The sequence below is a fragment of the Charadrius vociferus genome, unplaced genomic scaffold (assembly GCF_000708025.1).
Source record: "Charadrius vociferus isolate BGI_N301 unplaced genomic scaffold, ASM70802v2 scaffold999, whole genome shotgun sequence".
Taxonomy (NCBI): domain Eukaryota; kingdom Metazoa; phylum Chordata; class Aves; order Charadriiformes; family Charadriidae; genus Charadrius; species Charadrius vociferus.
The window spans coordinates 738,873-757,863 of record NW_009658627.1 but is presented as its reverse complement, the minus strand read 5'-3'; the positions used below and the strand labels follow the sequence as shown (position 1 = coordinate 757,863).

General features: G+C 52.3%; 1 protein-coding gene across 1 annotated transcript; it reads left to right on the top strand.

Moving 5' to 3' along the window:
* Window positions 1-360: 360 nt before the first annotated feature.
* On the top strand, window positions 361-17,910 carry MMP11 (matrix metallopeptidase 11 (stromelysin 3)). Its single transcript, XM_009893234.1, has 8 exons — window positions 361-411; window positions 8,928-9,178; window positions 10,452-10,595; window positions 11,586-11,719; window positions 14,505-14,752; window positions 15,078-15,291; window positions 16,622-16,879; window positions 17,777-17,910. Exons 1-8 carry the CDS (start codon window positions 361-363, stop codon window positions 17,908-17,910), a joined length of 1,434 nt encoding a protein of 477 aa, XP_009891536.1.
* The last annotated feature ends 1,081 nt before the right edge of the window (window positions 17,911-18,991 follow it).

Below are 18,991 nucleotides of genomic sequence, written 5' to 3'. Positions count from 1 at the left end.
CACGGGCAGCGATGCGGTGCCGGGAGTCACCGGCTGCCCCCTGCCCGGGCACCCCCGCTCCGCCTCTTGGCACGTTCGGGGAGTTTTCACAGCCGTGCTGCCTTCTGCGGAGCAGGCAAAGGATAAACAGCGAGCGGGATACGGAGGGTTTACGAGAGGACACGGGATCCCCCCCATCCTTTAAAGGCAGCGGAGCACTCGCTGCCTGCTAATACCACTCCCCCCCTCGCACGCTGTGCTGGCAATCCCGAGAAGTGTTAGGGGGAGACGAGACTAAAGGGGTGAATCAAAGGCGCAGGCAGGAGGGGAGCAGCAGGGCTCTTTCTTCCCGCACATGCCTGCCAGATCCCAGCACCTGGGATGGAGCTGCGAGCAGCGGGGACGGCTGCTGCCAGAGAAGAGCTGCGGCATGTGAGGGATTCGGGGTACGGGAGAGGACAGAGAGCTCCTTGTGCTGGGAATGTGTGCGTGCGTAATTGGGATATTATATACATGCGCTTCGCTGGTGTGCCATAAAATAATGACAGAGCAAATGCCCGGTAGCAGCCCAAGGGGATTAGTTCAGGTTCTGCCGATGGTTTTATTATCAGCTCTGTCATCTGAGTACTTTCTAACTTGGCTGCTAAATATGCTGTGGGCTGGGACTTGGCACAGAGCAGCCTTGGCCCCCAAAGTGGTTGTATTATTCCAAACAAAATGTCACAGCACTTGGCTCCGCTCTGCCTCGGAGGAAGGTGAGGCCAAGCACTCAGGCAGTGGCACCCTGTACCTCAGTTGTGACACCGCTCTGCAGATTTCATCCTCATCTGAACGCAGCAAGTGGTGAGCTGGGAGTGACCTGCCTAAAGCTGGAGACCTCTCGTTTCTGCGGGGACATTGGCTGGACTGGTGGGTGCCTCGCACTCTGCTGTGTGCAAGCTGAGAAGCTGCTGCTTCTGGAGGGACTTGGAGAGCCTCTGGTCCTGGTCTTGCTGCCAGCAAGGACCTGTGCGGGATCCCCGGGGAAGGGAGAGCCAGCCTGGGTTTCACACCATCTGAACTTGGGTCTAGTCCAGCTGCGACGTGCACTGTTCATCTCCTTTTACCGGTACTCGCAGCTGCTGACTGACTGCAGAGGTTGCTGGGGCTCATCTGCTTTGGCCAGTACACCTTGAGCTGGGGGAATACACCAAACTGCTGGACGAGCACAGAGTTAATGCATGTGTCCAGGTCTGCTCAGGCTTCTGGTCCATCTAATCCGCAACCACATTCCTGAAGCAGGTCCCCCCAGTTAGCAGTCTGCTGCCCAGAGACGGTTTCTTCCTCATCCCAGGTTTATGCTCTGCATCGCGAGTGCTTATACTTTCCTTTTGGCTGGAGCAACGCCAGGTGATGCTCCTACAGGTATGTTTTGTTCAGGAACACCTTGGGCTTGCGTGTTTGATGAGCCACATGGAGCCACAGGGTTTCAGATCAATGTATTTCACCCAGTCTTTGCAGAGATAGTGGCTGCATTGGTTTGGGGTTGGAAATGGACAGGTGCTTTCCTATCCTTTGAAACAGCAGTTCTCTCATCCCAAATAGCTGCCCTTTGGGGTTCCTTATCTGGTGTCAAGGCTTCTGAAGGTTATTCTACTGCCTCTCAGGTAAAGCCAGCATCATGGTGGTTGGCTCTCCCTTACAACTTAAGTTGCAGCAGTGCACCCCATTCCTCTCCCGGTTGGGGTACGTATGTCAGTGCAGAATGACTGAAGTGGGATTGCTGGGCTGACAGTGGCCCGTGCATGCATTTCTACCCTCTGTTACTAGAGAGCTCGGTCACACCATTGCATGTTCACTTCTCTGGCTACTTTGAGTCTCTCCGCACAAAGAGAAATTTCCCGAAGTCTAACGGCAGCTAACTTCCTGCTGGGGCACCTTTTGCTGTCGGGTGATGGATGAGGAGAGAGACTCGCACTCCTACAAGACAAACGATGGTGACTTCCTCGAGCTGTGCCAGTAGATGGGGTGGGCAAGGACTGTGCTAGGCACCGAAGGATGCTGCACCATGACTGTTCGGTGCTCTAGTAACAAGTCACAACAGCAGTAACTGAGGGGGAAGGGAATCAAGGGCTTAGATTCATTTTAAAGCCAGGCTACACAGGGCAAGTAGCAGAAGGAGTTGTGTTCTTTTTAGCAAACCTTGTAGATTTCCTTCACTTTTATATTAGCACCTAAAGAAAGAAAGAGAAAACTGAGAGCAGAATACAGGCTGTGTCTGGTGTCCACTGTAAAACTTGAGAACAAAAGATCTGCAGTCCTCAGGGCAGTGCACACGCAGACACTGAATTCCTGCATTGCTTTCGGCTCCCCTGGGAAATCAAAGTCAGTCCATTTGCTGGGAAACTATCTGTCCGTCAGAAGTGGTGGGCACCCTCCCAGCTGCCAGCGTAATCCCTCGGGAGCCACATCCTGCAGCTCTTGCCCTGAACCCAGTGGGTTCCCCCCTGGAAGCACAGTGCTGCTTTGCCTGCAGCCCAGGAGCCAGGGAGGCCGCCTGCCTCACTCGGGGCTCAGGCAGCTCCCGCAGGAAGGGTTTGATTTGCACCATTTTGTTTGGTGATTTAAATACTGCAGTGAGCGTTGGGGTAATTTTAGGCATGTTTATCCTCTGCTGTGAGAGACTCAAGACACATGTAAGCAGTTATTCTCCAGCATGTTTGTTGTGTTTGTACTTTCACATGCAACACACATGCACAGTCTGCAGTGTGGCAAGACTCGGGATGTGCAGCTGGCAAAGCAGACCAGGGAGGGAGAAGAGAGCAGGGAGGAGAGAAGCACTTTGGGGAGGATCCCCCCACTCCAGGTCATACTGCACTTTGCTTGCTTCCCCCATGCATACCCTGCCCTGGCACCAACTTGGGGGGCTCAGCAGAGGCAGGGTGCACTGTGTAGGTCTTGTTTGAAAAAGGATCTTCCACAGAAAAATTGTCCCGCAGAGACTTTGCACACTAGAGACCCTGTCAGCTCATTCCTACTAATCCCAAATATGCAGACAGGTAAATGAAGGGCTCCCTGGATATTCTTACACAAGGGTCTGCTGAGCCTGTAATGTGAATGGAAGCACTGCTGAGTCTGCACATAGCTGTCCAGCAAAATGAAAAGTGGAGCCCTTCAGGGGTTCGCTGAGGGCCACAGCTGTGTTTTTAGAGGTTCGCTGACATCCTGGTGCAGATGAGACCCACAAGAAGAGACAGGTGACCAGACATCCTCCTCTTAGTGGGATTTGGGCAGGAAAGAGGCATCACTATCTCACAAAAGTGGCGCTCTGAAAATTAGTGGAGGGGGAGATCCCCCAGGACATCTCAAGGAGATTGGGCAGGGGGACAGTGGTTGTCTTGGGGATTTGGAGATCCCAGCTTGCACAGCTGAGCAGCATGCACTCACTGAGGGCAGAACATCCCCCCACAGCTCTGAAGAGGGCTGCGCTGTGCCAGGTGGCCGTACCCAGTAGGAGATGTCCTGGCTGGTGTCCTTGGGCTGGGCACTGATAACTCATTGCTCACCTTAACTTGGATGTAATTGCCCAATGAACAATCTCAACCCCCTTCCTCCTTGGCCTGGAGTGTGCTGCATCTTAGAGCGTTTTCTTGGTTTCAAGGGGATTTCTAGGTCATCACAATAGGGCTCTTGAAACCTTTTGCTATCCTGGCAATCCCGGGGCTTGTTTGCTTTGTGAGTACTCCCGTTTCTGGCAAACTGTTGCTTCGGTGACACCAGCAGCTTGGTTGCAGTGTTGTTGATGGACTAGACTCACAAACTCTCACATAATTAAAGTGTCTGATAATAAAAATAGTCCTGTAGTGTTTATTCATTTGCTTTCTCTTGTTACATCAGAGCCTGCGTCTCCTCATTCTGTCTGTGGGCATAAACATTTGCAGTCCATAATGTTTCATGTTCCACGTTGCTTAGGAAAAATAAACATTTTCCTTTTTTTGTTGCCAACAACAACTACCACTAAATAATCCGGAAACAAACTGTCAGGCCCCAGGAGGTACTGCTTGATGGTTCCACAGAGTATGGGAAGTGAGTGGAGAGGAACCTCCAACTGTGTATGCACAGCCAGGCACTGCGGCACCTCCCGTTTGGCCAACGCTTGGCCGCAGACCTTGCGTTACCCCTGGACCTGTCTGCAGCAGGACCGGGCTGCAGCCCAGCATGAAGGAGCCAGTCCTGTAGCAGAAATATTTTGTTTAAGCAAAGAATTCATAGTTAAAGAGGTTGAGAAAGAGACTGCCTTCTTCTGGGGGAGGTAGGATCAATAAACCTGGTGGCTTTGCTTAGGCATTGTTTCCACCGAGTTTCCATTGTTTCCTCTAACAGTGCCTTGACCGAGAGCATGCTTAGCTCAGGGTCTGAGCAGACCACAAATATAATCTGTTTCTGCCATGAATTTTTGACACTAGCATTAGCACCTGCCAAGCCCAGTCATCTTCTGGGACACCACCTGACCGCAGTGGAGCTGGCTCCAGTTTTACCACTAACCATCAGCTGTAGCTGCACTTTCAAATCCAACCACTGCAAATCCATGCTGGGCAGAGGGGCAGGCTGGCCAAAAAGCTGTCTGTAGCACTCTATATGTCAGGACAACAGTGCTGATCTCGGGAAGGAACATTGCTGCGGCCTGTTAAGGGGGTGCAGAGCCCCTGGGGGCCACAGCCACCCAACAGTGCACAGAAATGGGGTGAGAGAACTGTCTTACATGAGAACCACAGGAGAAAGCACCTCTGCTCTCCTTCCCCATGTGTTGAACTAAGGTCAGGAGTGTTCCGAGATGCAGGCTCATAGGTGGGAGGAGGATAATGCTACTAGCCAAAGAGGCAGCAAACAGCAGGGTCTCACCAAACACTGAGTAACAGAAGGAGAAAGCAGGGAGAAATAGAAAAGCAGCAGCAGAAGGGACAGGGAGGTGGGGAGAAAACCCATGAGCTTATCCCCTAGCAGAAGAGGAAACAGCCCCCAGTGACGGGGGAAGTATCCAAGACTGATGGGATTCACGTTGTAACTTGTCCAGTCACTCCTGTCTGACAGGGAGGGGGGTCTCTTTTCATGTCCATGCTGCAGGAGCAGCAGGAGCCAAGGTAATTAGGTACATGACAGGAGACAAGTTTGAGTTCAGGGCAGGCAGCAGAAGATGGACGGGGGCAGAGGAGAGCACTGGGTTTGTTGGTACCAGGCACTGGCCTCACTCTTGAGGGTTTTTATACACAGCATTGCTGATACTCCACTGTAGCTGTGCTGCTCCGGCTGCTTCTCCTCTCAGGAGGCTCTGAAGGGTGAGTGCTGCCCAACACAATGAGGTTAAAGATGCTCTCGGCTCCTCAGGATGGCTGGGAAACTTCCTGGGAAGCCTGGCTGGTGTTCATCTGGCCCCAGCAGACCCAGAAGTGATGGCTGTTGTGTCGCAGCGTTTGAGGGCTGATAAATCTGTGAGGAACCGAGTAGGCAGTCTGTACCTCCGCTGTGGTTTCTGCTCTCCCATGGGATCTGTCCTTTCCTTCCTGTTCCCTCTCAGCCTTTCGGTCACAAGGCTGCTAATGAGAGGCACTTTCTTTGTGAGGAGTTGTGGCCAGCCTGCAGCACAGCCCTCTCTGCATAGCTTTGCTCCTCTGCTGTCCTCACTTCCCTCGGCCCTTAGTTTCAGGTCTGGCAGCCTCTCTGTGCTCATGTTGTGCAGACGTTTTGCTGCTCAGTCTCTATTGCAAAGCCCTGGCCTCTTCCTGTGGCTAAAAGCTGTTCCCATGCACAGATGCCACCCCAACTGTGGGTTATATTGGGAGGGGCGGTGCAAGTGGCAAGTGGCTGCACACAGCCTTAGCCGGAGGCTCAGATTCGGCTCTGGTCTGAACACCTGCCGTGGGTTGCAGGGACTTTCCTTTGCTTTTGGTCTTTGGTAATCCTTTCCCCTCTGGTGATGGGATGGGAGGAGTGGGGATACCTTGATAGTTACCCAGCAGCCAGTGCCCTCCCCATCCTCTCTTCACATGTTTGCACTAGCTTCAGCAGCAGCACAGCTCTAAGCAAACCCCTAAGCTTACGCTTTGGGGCGTTATGCCACTGCTCAGGAGAACAAAGCAGGATCTCGCCAAAAGAGGGTGGCTTCAGCACTGGGTGGGAAGGATGCAACCTTAAGCAAGAGGACATGTTATTTAAGCCTTGGGAAGTGCTTGCAGTGAGGTGTGTCCAGCCAAGGAGACCAAAATCTCCAGCCTGACGTGTCTCCTGAGCATTGTTTGGCAAGTAGTTTCTGCCTGTCACATTTCCCCTTGCCGGCTGCGCCTGCAGTGGCATTTTCCAGCCCTTTCCTGCCATGGTGCTAATGTCAGTGCAGTGACGACAGGGAGAGACTCACTATTTGTCTAGGGGCACATCAAGCACACAGGGCAGCAGGGCAGGTCTCGCCTTCTGCCTCCACCCAGAGCTGTTTGCAGGGCCGTGCTGTGTCCCTTCCCAGCGCCCTGTCACAGGAGTGGGCAGGCAGGCAGGAGCAGGGAAGGTCCTGCCTAAGGCAAGGTGGGGTTTGGATGGCTGGAAGCTGGGATTCATGCCAGTGGCCTTGAGCTAACCAAAGAGGAGAGAGAAAGCCTAACTCTGGTCTGCCTCTGAACAAGGGATTCCTCAGGGCAAGAAGGAAAAGTACCTCCTCTCTCTGCTCCTGCTCGGAGAACAGTGATAATCTTCAGGTTATGTCAGTGTCCCCAGCCAGGAAGGAAACAACCAGCCTTCCTGGGAGACTGGGTGGAATGTGCTTAGGATAGCCAAGACAAAAAAACAGCAGTAAGCCCATCTGTATCAGCCTCAGCCAGCAAGGCAACTTGCTGCTTACCTGGGCAACTCCTGAGGGTTTCCCAGTGCTCCCAGTTCCACAGCGAGGGGTCTACCCAGGGTCCATCTCCACTCTCCCCATGTGCCTTGGAGCGGCTGTCCTGCACCTCCTGGTCCTAGGAAACAAGACACATTCATCGCTCCATGTCCTTGGGCAGCAGGACCTGCCTCTGGTGGCAGTGGGTGCTCGTGGGCACACTCAGGAGCAAGGAGCCAAGCAGCTCCCCCCCTGGCTGGGCTTTGGTGACACAGCTGTCATTATGTGCTTGGCAGAGGGTCTCATTGGGGCTGGGAGCAAGACGTTGGCCAGGACATGAACCTTATCAGCTCCTCCTGCCAGTTGTTCTTTGCAGGTGCTAGCTGCCAGCCCAGGCAGGGTGCCAGGCAGCTCCTAGAGAGCTCCTCTTAGAGAGACAGGTACCTCCAACCCAGCAGGGCTCCAGTGTTTAGCTGGACCAGCCTGGTGGAGACTCCTGTGGGACAGGCCAGTCCGTACACCTTCCTTCCACCAAAGCACTAGCTGGATTCTCAGTGCTGGTGGCTTGGGTAGGCTTTGCTGATCAGGATGTAAAATGGCTTTCTCTCTTTGCACATTTCTCTGGCGTGGTTCCCATGCTGTGTGAAAGTGCACTGGGACACCAGGATTGGGTCAATGGTTTCTAAGGCAGAGGTTAGCAGATGCCAAGCCACCAAGGGTGTCTTGTCTGGCTGGGGAGGACGAGCCAGCTAACTGGAGTGTTAACAGACAAAGAGCTGGACACCTAAATTGCACCTTGTGTGACCTCCCTGGCTCCTGTGTCCATCCATGCATCACTCGGAGGCACGGGGCCATTACAGAGTTGGGAGCTCAGTAGCGGAATTAATGCCAAGGGCTTCACACTTCATTCCAGCCCGCATGAATGGGCTCATTGTAGGGAACAGAGCAGCGGCAGCACGTGGATTACACGACATCAGGGCAGCCCTGGCATCATGCCCACCTAACCTTTGTGTCCCCAGCAGGGCAGCCAGGAGAGCTGCCCTGGAAGAAGGCAGCTCTTTGCAGGGGAAGGAAGGGGACCTCTCCAGGTCCTCACTCTGGAGCCAGCCTCACCAAGTAAACATGCATCACTGCTGCATTTCAGCTCCTCCTGCTGCTCAAACACCTTTAAATTTGCCTGCACAGAATCAGGCAAAAAAATCTGCTTTTGGATGTTTGGCTTGTACAGCACGGTGACACAGGGACCAAGCACCTCTCACCCCACATGCCTTACGGCAGGCTGGGGATTGTGCTTGGGTCATGTTTCATGGTGGCCCCATAGTCCTGCTGTCAGGTGGGAAACCAATGGAAGTCAGCTAATTAGCACTAACTAATGTTGCCAAGAGGAACCATGCTTTTCAAACTATGGGTGGAAGAGCCCAGGTGACCTTATCATGTGCAAGGGCGTATGGTCCTGTCCCTTCCTCTGCAGAATTCGTGAGCTCAGGCAATGATAGGGGCTGCAGGTACAGTCACTGCAGCTCTCTGTCCCATGGGGTGGGCTGAGTCGCCCTCCAGACCCATGCGTCCTGCTCTCCAGCTTGTGCTGTCCTCCAGCCATGCTGAGAGCCTGCTCACCATGCCAGGACAGCAAGGAGACACCACTAGAATGACGAGGAGCACAACCATGTGCTGGGAACTAAAGGCTTCATCCCATTAATATCACCTCTACCCAGGGCCAGGAGGGAAAAAGGATGTGGGGCAAAGGGGGAGAATTTACTCCCTAGTGATTTGTTTCGTTCTTGAAGGGTCTGGTTCTCATCCACAGCTTGCAAAAGCATTTCCTGCCGGCCTGCTGCCAAAGAAAAGTGGGCCAAAAATAGCCCAGTGCTTTGGGGGTGCCATGGCATGACACAGTGCCTCCCAGGTGTGACCCGGCCTGGCAGCAGCAGAGCCCAGGGAACGAAGGATGTTTGTGGGGAGCAGTTTGTGCCCTAGCAGTCAGGGAACAGCCCCAGGCAAAGGTGGAACTCACCGCTGCAGGGCTGCTGTGGGGAGTCATCCACCACTCTGCATCAGGACCTCTCTTCCCAGACACTGAAGTCATGGCTTTGCTTTTCTCTTTCAGGATGTGTCTCGAAAGCGTCACACCTGGAAAGAGCAGAGTCCTTGGCTGTCTTCCTTGGTGAATGCTGTGGGGACCGGCGTGCCCACCAAGGGCTTCCCCGTGGGTGCAGATGAGCAGGCAGCACGCTGGAACCCACCGCGGTGTGGTGTGCCGGATCTCCCGGTGTTGCCAGATGGCCAGAACGGGCGGAACCGGCAGAAGCGGTTCGTTCTCTCTGGTGGACGCTGGGACAAGACTGATCTCACCTACAAGTAAGAGAGGCCCAAAACAGGAGTCAGTCTGGTTTGCTTTTCCCTCCCCAGACCTCTCAGTCTGATGTTCCCGGGAGCATGGCAGGCTGCAATGTGACCATAAGAGCTGGAGGGCAGCCTTGAAACTGGGTACGGCCAGCTGGGGAGCAGGGGAGCCACGTGCTGATTCACCAGCAGGGTTGTACCCAGCACCTCCACATCCCCTCACACACACGCTCCCATAAACACAGCTGCCCACCCACCCTTGCCCAAACATATTCTGCACAGCCATTGCATCAGCCCTCGGTCAGTCCCACATCAACACCCCCATGTGCATATGTTCACTTCCCTACATCAGATCCCTGACACGTGCCGAGCCTTGCCTCCACCATCGGTCCTCTCTTGCTGTGCCTTTGCTCCCCCCAGCCACCCCACTGTGGACTCACTTCACAGTTTATTTTAAAAAGACCTTTTTATTCAGCTGTTATTGATGTTCCCATAAACATGCCTTCAGTGTAAAGTTTTGCCCAAATCACCCCACACATTCTCAGTTTCAAATCTGCTCAACAGGCTTGTGGGAGGGTTGTGCTGCCGCCCCAGTTGCCCACAGGGGCATGAGTGGAGAGGTGAGCACACTCATATGGACTTTGACAGCACGTAAATGATCTTTTGTTTAATTAAGTGCAGGAGACAGTTCCTCATGGCGTTAGAAGGCTATAGATAACGAAAAGGCTTCTTCCTTTTTTTTTTTTTGGTCAACAGTGTTAAAGAAAGAAACACAGCAGAGGTGAACACACACTAACACTGTTAATGGAAGGGAAAGAAAGTTCCCTCTGTGGCAGACCTTACAGTCTGCTTATCTTATAGGAGGGCAGAAGAGGCAGCAGCCTCTCTGAGTGAGCCCAGGTTTCCAGGGGCAAAAAATGCAGAGACTGAGAAGAAATCACATCACACCACTCCCAGGCACTTCTGTGGGGTTGGGTTCGTGGGGGACAGACCTGGGAAATGCTGCATCACTTCACTCCAGATAAACACAGATCTGCAAAGCTCTCCAGAGAGCTCACCTGTGTGCCCACCAGCCAGAGGGTTTCAACACTGATGGGATTTATCATCTGCTGCATGTGTTGCTTGGAAGAGGGTGATGGAGCAGTGCTTCTATGGATTGGAGATGTTCTGGTGCTGAGAAAGGGCGGCAGCCCTAGTAACCTTGATCCTACAGCTAGTGTCTTCATGACAGCAGTGTCCATAGGACAGTGGCTGATGCTCTCCTCATCCAGTGTCTGTTGCCTTTCAGAATTATCAGGTTCCCGTGGCAACTTGTAAAAGCTAAAGTGAGAAGGACCATTGAGGAAGCTTTGAAAGTCTGGAGCGACGTGACCCCCCTGACCTTCACCGAAGTGCAGGAGGGCCGGGCTGACATCGTCATCGACTTCACAAGGTGAGTACGGTGGGCTGCAGCACCCTTCTCCCAGAGAGAGCAGCCTTGCAGGCAAGACCCCAAGCCTCTAACCAGAGCAGAGACCTGCCAGCACACAACTTAGGCACTTGAGTGGAGGCTCATATTTCTGCTTTCAGACACTGGGAATTTTTTTTTTTTTTTTTTTGTCAGTTGTGGGCTGCTTGGTGTAAGTGCAGCTGTTCCATGTTGGCTGTGCACAGTACCGTTACTGATCGTTCATTAATTTTCCTGGTACATTTACATTTCTCTGCCCACAGGCTGTTTTCCTAAGCATTTGTTTTGACTTTCCATCTTCAGGTCTTCCATCCTGTCCCTTGACTGAACGACGTAACTGTCTGCCCAAAGACAAATATAGTTTCTTGGTTAAATGAATCTTGGCTCCTGGCCTAAAACTCACTTTTGGCAAAATACGCAATGGGGCAAAGACTTCCCTCTGCTGCATGTTTGCACAAAACTAATAAAGGCAGTGGAGACCGTCCAAGCAGTGATGCGATTTGCATGCTGTGCCTGTGCCTCCCTCAGCTCTCTAAAGTGGTCACATCTCTCATGGGTTTCCTTCAGTAGTCAACAGAGGGTTTGGCTGAGTTCACTGCTGGCTGCCCCTCTGCATCCCACCACCACTCAGCTATGTTGACTTAACCTTCACTCAAGCAGTCACCTCCTTAATTCTTTAGGCTCCATGGTCAGCTTTGGGCTGGAAGCTGAATGGGGGGAGGAGAGAAACATCCCTGAGAAAACATACAAACTCCCCAGGGCTTGGTGTCACCGAGTTCTGCTTCCTCAGTGCAGATGCAGAACTGAGTTTGTGGCAATCCAAAGGGCTTGAAACAATCGATCTGGACTGGTGGGACTTGGGATGGGAGTGAGAGCTGCTGTCCCCTCGCAGTGGCTCCCCACCTTTGGCCATATGATGCTGTTCACTGGAGGCACACGGCCGTTTGTCTGAGGTACAATGTGTCTTCCCTCCAGGTACTGGCATGGAGATAATTTGCCTTTTGACGGGCCTGGAGGGATCCTGGCACATGCGTTCTTCCCCAAGACACACCGGGAGGGAGATGTCCATTTTGACTATGATGAGACCTGGACAATTGGGAACAACCTGGGTACGGTACTGTTTCAGGGGGAGCTGTGGACGCTTCAGGATGCTTATCAGGGCACTTGGAAATGATTCAGTTGTGTGAACAGGGACCCTGTGAAACTGAACGGCAGAAATCATTTTTGTGGTGTGCATTGTTGTCTCCTACCAGTTACAACCCTACTGGTAGTATTCAGGTCTTTTCTTGTCACCCTTCAGCCACAGGAAAGTCTCTGTTCAGCACCAGGACCCTGGTTTCCTGGTGGGCTCCCCCTGTGCCCGAGGAGCAAGAGAGACACATCTGAGAGAGGGCTCCTCTGCCCAGCCACACACCTGCCACTTGGGAATTGCACCCAGCATCAGCAGGAGCCGTTAGAAATAAAGCAGGGAAGACATGAAGGAAAACTGAGGCTCAAGCACTGGCTGACACAGTTGTCTTCCAAAGGACAGCCTCAGCCCCAGTCCCTGCACGCACTGTTCACTGCCTGCCCGCAAAGTATTTTCTCTTTGAACAAGTCCATAAAGGGAAACCACCCAGGCTCCAGCTCTGCCCCTGTGGCCTGGGAATGCTCTGACCATAAACAACACCACATCAAGTCAAGATTCTTTTTTTTTTCGTTTTCTTTTTTTTTTTTTTTTTCAGCTAATAATAGATCCAAGCTGGTAGCTCTTTACTCAGGCACTCAGGGTCTGGTGTCACAGTATCTCATGAGATACTACAGTATTGCCTGGGATGCTCTGGATCAGTGCCCAAAGCATCAGTTTCTGCAAGACCCACCAAAATTAACCCAGGTCAGCCCCTCCTCCTTTCCAGTTTATCTACAGAGACAACAACACAATCACAAAGCCCAAGTTAAACCCCTGCCTCTCTGGGGTTTCCCAATCATTTTGTTCATGTCAATGTTCAGGGCTCAGATGGGCTCCCCCACAGTCCCTGTCGTTGCCAGTTGTATGCTAACTTGAGCATCTGCGTGGGGCACAGGACCACTATGTCTCCGACCCTGTTCATGCTGACCCCAAACAAGAACCACAGAGCACCAGCTCTTTCTGCAGAAGTGTTTCTGCTCCTTAGAGAAGGGTGGGCTCTGCCATTTTTCACCCTTTGTTGGGGCTGTCTGTGTTGAAGAATTTCCTACATTCTCCCACAAAGGCAGTGTTGGAAGCAAACCAAGAACTGAAAGTGGATGCCAGTTCCTATCAGAATCCAGCCCTATTCTATGGCTTTTCCCCCCATCCTAAGAGATGTCTTCCATAAATAAATGTTACAAAAGCTCTTTGCAGCTAATTGCCATTTAATATGCTGAAAAGAGCTTTATGATATAAACATGGATAAATCCTTGTCTCAGCTCTCAGTGAGATGGGGAAATCCTTAGCCTCATTTTACAGATGGGAGAGCAGAAGCATAAGAAGGGCCAAGGTGTGCCCTGGGGTCACCCCAGAGCCATGCAGGAAGCAGGACTCCATGTGGAGGACCTTCTGCGAGGGACACGGTAATGGTCCCCAGCACAGCTCCTTCAGGCGTGCTGTTGTTCACTCCCCCCAGAGAATCTGACAACAGCACAGCTGATCTGCCAACACTGGAAAGCATCGAGTGAGGAGCCTGCCAAACTAAACAGAAGTGTCTGAAAGTTTGTAATAAATCACTGACATAGAAATCACACTTTCTCAGCTGACCTAGATTTAATTGGGTCTGTGCTGTGCAAATTCATCGCTTCAATGTAAAGCTGACGAGGAGAGGAAGACAGGGGCTTACCTTCCCCTCCACCCTTCCCAGGCGTTCCTGCCAGCTGTATCCCCTCTGTCCCATCCTGTCCTGGTGCTGAGAAGTGACCTGCTCCCCTGGAGCCAGCAGGGAAATCCTGCTTGGAACAGTGAGGCTGGCTGACTCACATCTCTGCCTTTCTCATCACTGGGGCTGCAGCTCAGAGGATTTCTGGCTGAAGTCAAGTGAATGAATACGCTGGGACTTGTCAACAAACAGCCCCGCTCACAAGCTTCGCTGCTTAATATGCCGCTCTTCAAGCTTCCCCTGAAATTTATCAACTTCAAAAAGGATCCATTGGAAGCTAAACAACACCCGCCAAATGATACATTTTTGCATACTGAAACCCACTTTTCCCCCTCTCCTTTTCTAGATGCTCCAAGGTCATGTATTCCTAAAACATGATCTCCCATAAATCTACTTGAGTCTGGTGAAGAATGCCCAGGCCTTGACACTGGATATTTTTTTATGGATTTATATCTAAATGTCACCTTCTTGCTACAGTCACACACAAGCAATAAATGAGCTCCCTCTGCTGTCTGTGTGACAACGGCCATTAGCAAGTTTTAAAATCCTCACTGATGCAGGTATCTTCCACAGTGGACATGATCTAAATGGGACCTGATACACTACAGCCGTAGCCAACAACTGCTGCAGGGCTAGGTGGACAAAACCCAACATTACCACACCAACACCTATTTCTATGGGCCAGATTTCTTTCTCGTGCAAATTTCTTCCATCCAAAAGCACACAAAAACCCCTTTTCTTCCTGATAGCTAATGGGGTACATAAACCCCTGACAACAGAATTACAAATTACTCACATGCCCAGACTAGTACCTGAGTGTATAAATTCACTGACAGTGCACCAGAAAACCCCTGGGAACAACAACCTGCAAGCACTGTAGTCGAGGTAGATTTCTCTTTCCTCACATTTGGCTCCTACAACATACCTCAGTGCATTGTCAGTGACTGATAATTGGTAGAAGAGAGCCTAGGAGGCAGGCATCCTCCACACAATCAAAAGCACCTCACATCTTTTCCTTTTGCAGGCACCGACCTCCTCCAAGTGGCTGCTCATGAGTTTGGCCACGTCCTGGGCCTGCAGCACACAGCTGTCTCCAAGTCACTGATGTCTCCTTTCTACATCTTCCGCTACCCACTAAGTCTGAGTGAGGATGACAAGCAAGGTATCCAGTACCTCTATGGGAAACCCAAACTAGATCCCAACCCAACCCCAACTCAGCCAGCAGAGCTGCCCCAGCCAGACCTTGAAACAAATGAGATCACCAACGTGGAGGTGAGTCAACAGCTGGTCTCTGTCCTTCTCTAACACCACAACTTGTTCCCAGCTGCAGGGACTGTCCTCACTGTGAGGCCACCAGCAGGCTTACGCATGTTTGGTGTCTGTGTCTTCCACGCATGCTGCTGAGCCCAGGTCTGGACCCCCTGGCTGGCACCGCCTGGGATGTGTGGGGAGGGAATCTTTGGGCAGCATGTGCCCACCCAAAACTGGCTGAGACAAGGAGAGTTGCCCGGACACAGGGACTTCCCATCCATTGAACCCAGCTTGGGCAAGGGGGGCTCCCTCAAGTCCAAGCACCTGACCAGCTGTGCTTTGGCAGTCTGTGCAGCCCGACGCCTGTGACACAGCTTTCGACGCCGCTTCCACCATCCGAGGGGAGCTGTTCTTCTTCAAGTCCCGCTATGTGTGGCGGCTCCGCGCTGGAAAGCTGCAGGACGGCTACCCAGCTCTGGCCTCCCGCCACTGGCAGGGGATCCCCAGCTCTGTTGAAGCCACCTTTGAGGACCCCCTGGGCAATATCTGGTTTTTCCAAGGTAAGAGCTGGACTGGGATCAGACGGCTTTGAAATGCATCTTCTTTACTGAGGGCTATTCATGACCCAACAAGTTCCTGGGAGAAAAAACCTTCTGGGCATCCTCAGCAATCCAGTGATCCTTGTTATTTCTTTCCTTCTCTATTCAGTATATAACTTTTTAGCAGGGGGAAGAGAGAAGGAGGGGTCATTTTTATTTTAGACATAGCCATGATATCCCATTCTCCTTCTCTGGAACACAAACATTTGTTTTGAGCCTCTGCCCTTGGCAATGCTACTGGCAGAGGAGGAAGAATGAAACACTTGCTCCATCTCCCCAGCTGTCCTTGGAAGCGCTGTGCCAGAAGAGAGCCCCAGACACTTTCACAGGTTGTGAAACTCCTGCACCTGTGGCCCCAAGGCCCTGCTCAGGGGATGGACAACATCATCTCTGCTCCTCAGAGCCCTGGATGCAGAGCTTCTCAGGCAACCTCCTGCCATCACAGGGATTAAAAATCAATCATCCACAGGGGGCCAAACCTGCTCCTGGCCATCTCTGGAGTTCAAGACCAGCAACAATCCCTGTTTCAGCTCCTTTTTTCTTTAATGCTCTTTCCAAGTGTAAATATAATAGCAGGGACGCAGAATGACGTAGGTACTCAGCTGCCCTGGGTGTGCATGCCCTGTCTGCATACAGAGAAACTGAGTACCAGAAAGCACACCACGCGGCTCTGCAGGCAGTGTTCCTGCATAAACAGATTACTTAGCACCTGACCTGCACACAAGGACTTACAGTGCTAAAATTGGCAGGCTCCTACCATGAGTTAAAATGAGATAAGGGGAAAGTATTACATGCCCTAGGCTAATTACAGAGATTCCCATTTTAATCTAATCTGGAAATATTCTTCCAGTCTCTATTTCAGATTGGCAACTTCTTCTTGGTTTCTGTAGCTTGCTCCTGTACAGTCGCATGCCCCCTTTATGCCTGTGCATGCCCACATATGTTCTCCTCTAAGCGCTGAGTTTGCAGGGTAAAGGCTTGGTCCTGCAGGCCAAGTCTTTTATTATAACTTCCACAAACATAGAAAAACCAGCTGCTAAAATGGTCCTCCTCATCCCACCACTGACACCCTCCAGGTTGGACTGAGGTGGGAAGTCAACTCCTTACACTGATGGCACTTTGGGCACCTGTCAGTGACCATGTCCATGACACTGGTAGGGTTTTTGCCTCTCATACATAGCTTTCCCTGGGAGCTCTGCCAAGGCACCAGCTCCAGTTGCACAGTTGACTGCCGAATTATCAGACGCCAAAGAGCTTCTGAACCCGTCTCCCTTTTCTGTCTCCTTGCCAGATTCTCAGTACTGGATTTATGATGGCGAGAGACGGGTATCTGGTCCCACCCCGATTGTGGAGCTGGGCCTCCCTGCATCCCCTGTGCAGGCAGCTCTGGTGTGGGGGGCTGAGAAGAACAAGATCTACATCTTCAGTGGAGGCAACTACTGGCGCTTCAACCCTCACACCCGCCAGGTGGACAACATCTACCCCCGAACCATGGCTGACTGGCGTGGTGTCCCTCAGGAGATCGACGCAGCTTTTCAGGATGAGTTTGGTCAGTGCAGCAGGGACATGGCCTGCTCTGGGGTGGGTACTCAGGCTGACACCACTGCCCAGCTGGAATAGACAGACATTTGGTAGTAGTGGATGCTTCCCAGCCGTAGCACATGCCATATAGTATAGAGAGAGGCAGCTCCCTCCAGTGGGTAGGGAACTGAGGCTTCTCCCATAAAAGTGAGAAGTTTTGTCATTAATTGCAACAATCAACAGTTACATGTTTGATCGAGAGAATTCAAACTTCTAACCAAGAAATGGTCAGAGTCCTACGCAGCTGTGACCGCTCACAACAAAGCAAGCTATGAGAAAACAGCAGAAACACTGCCCACACTTCAGCCTAGGCAGCTGTCCTGAATGAAGAGGCTGCTTTTGGTATTGCCTAGTCCTCCCAGATGTGCCTCATGCTGAAGACAGCATGGCAGTGCCACAGGACAGCCAGGGAGGGTGCTTGGGATGACAGGTTCGGTGACTGCCTCTCTGCTCCCAAAGGATGCCGTGGAACAACGCCCCACTGCTTCCAGAGCCTAAATCCCAGGTCAGCTTCCCCACAGTAACAGATGCTCCACATCAGGTCTTCACAAGTTCCCTGTCATAGGCCCTGTTCAGGTCATAGATGTCCCCTGCCCTCTCAGGGCCAGGCCACTACCTGGTTACAACATACTTAAAACCACAAGGAATAACAAATAACATCCTGCTTACTCTCCCACTAAAACTAAAACAGTATAAGCTGCAAGCCTGGGTTCAAGTGAAATGAACCTAGCAGCATTTCCTGCTTCTTCAAAGGCTCTCTTTCGGTGCTGCATATGCTGCAGAGTGTCAACAAGACAAAACGCTACAAGAGAGCCAAGAGCTGTGCCAGCCCTGTCTCTCCTAACCCTTCCTCTCTCACCCACAGGTTTTGCCTATTTCCTGAGAGGCCGAGATTACTGGAAGTTTGATCCAGTCCAGGTGAAAGTGCTGGAGGGCTACCCACGCCAGATCAACCAGGACTTCTTCAGCTGTACCCCTTCCTCCAACTCTTTCAGATGAGGAGGGTGCTCGTGTCCTCCATGCTCCTCTTTCATCACCCTTATCTCCAGCAGCCACACAGAGGGTTCCTTCTGCCATTCCTGGCTTCTTTTCAGGCTCAGCATCTGACACACCACGTGACAAAGTTTACTCCTCTCAAGTTCCAGCAGCCCCAGCTTCAGTTGCTATCAATGTAAAAGCATCTGCCATGTTCTTTACAGGCAAGAGCAGCCACAAAACCCTTAATGTAGCCCCACTCTTCCAGCAATAGCATCCCAAAAGCCATCAAGCCAGCCTGGAATGGGATCACACTCTCCTAATTAACCTGGACCCCATCACCTAGAACTGATCTGATGGTATTTCCTATGTTTACATAGCTCACAACAGTGGCCCTTTGCTGCTCCAGACATAGGCCTGGGAGGAGGAGGGCTTCCAGCAGGACATCTCTCTCAGCCTTAGCCAGGGGCTGTGGACACTGACTGCCTGCAGAGGAACTCAAGACGTGCGGCTGCTGCCAGGGTCACTTCACCAGGGCTGCAGGAGTGGCTGCCAGGACCCTGCCACAGCCCTACTCCCGGTTTTATGTTGTATTGCTAGTCTGCGTTAGGATTTTATACCGATTTGTGTATAGACAAGGGGCCCACTTCCTCCCACGGTGCTGGGTGCCAGTGCTGGACACTGCCCCGTTGCTCCCTGTGCTCATACTGGGCTCGGTTCCCCATCCTGGGTTGCTCACGGCTGCACTGACCGGTCCCGTGCCACTGCTCCCAGTCCGCCCGGACACCCCACAGCCCCGCGCCAGCTCTTTGCACACCCTGTACTGCTACATAACCTTGCACAAGAAAAAAAAACAAACCCACAACCAACAACCCAACCCAAAAGGGCTGCGGCCCATTTCTTCCCTTTTCACCTTCCAACCAACCCGTGCCCCAGGGGACTGGCCGGAGGCACCGCCGGGGGTGACGGGTACGCCACCCTCAGGGCGGTGGGGTGTCTCGGTGCGGGCCCCTCCTCACGACCGCAGCTATAAATGTCTGTACAAGCCCCGTCCGTGAGCGCAGTCTGTGTATTTATCTACCGCCCCGCACCAATAAACCGCATC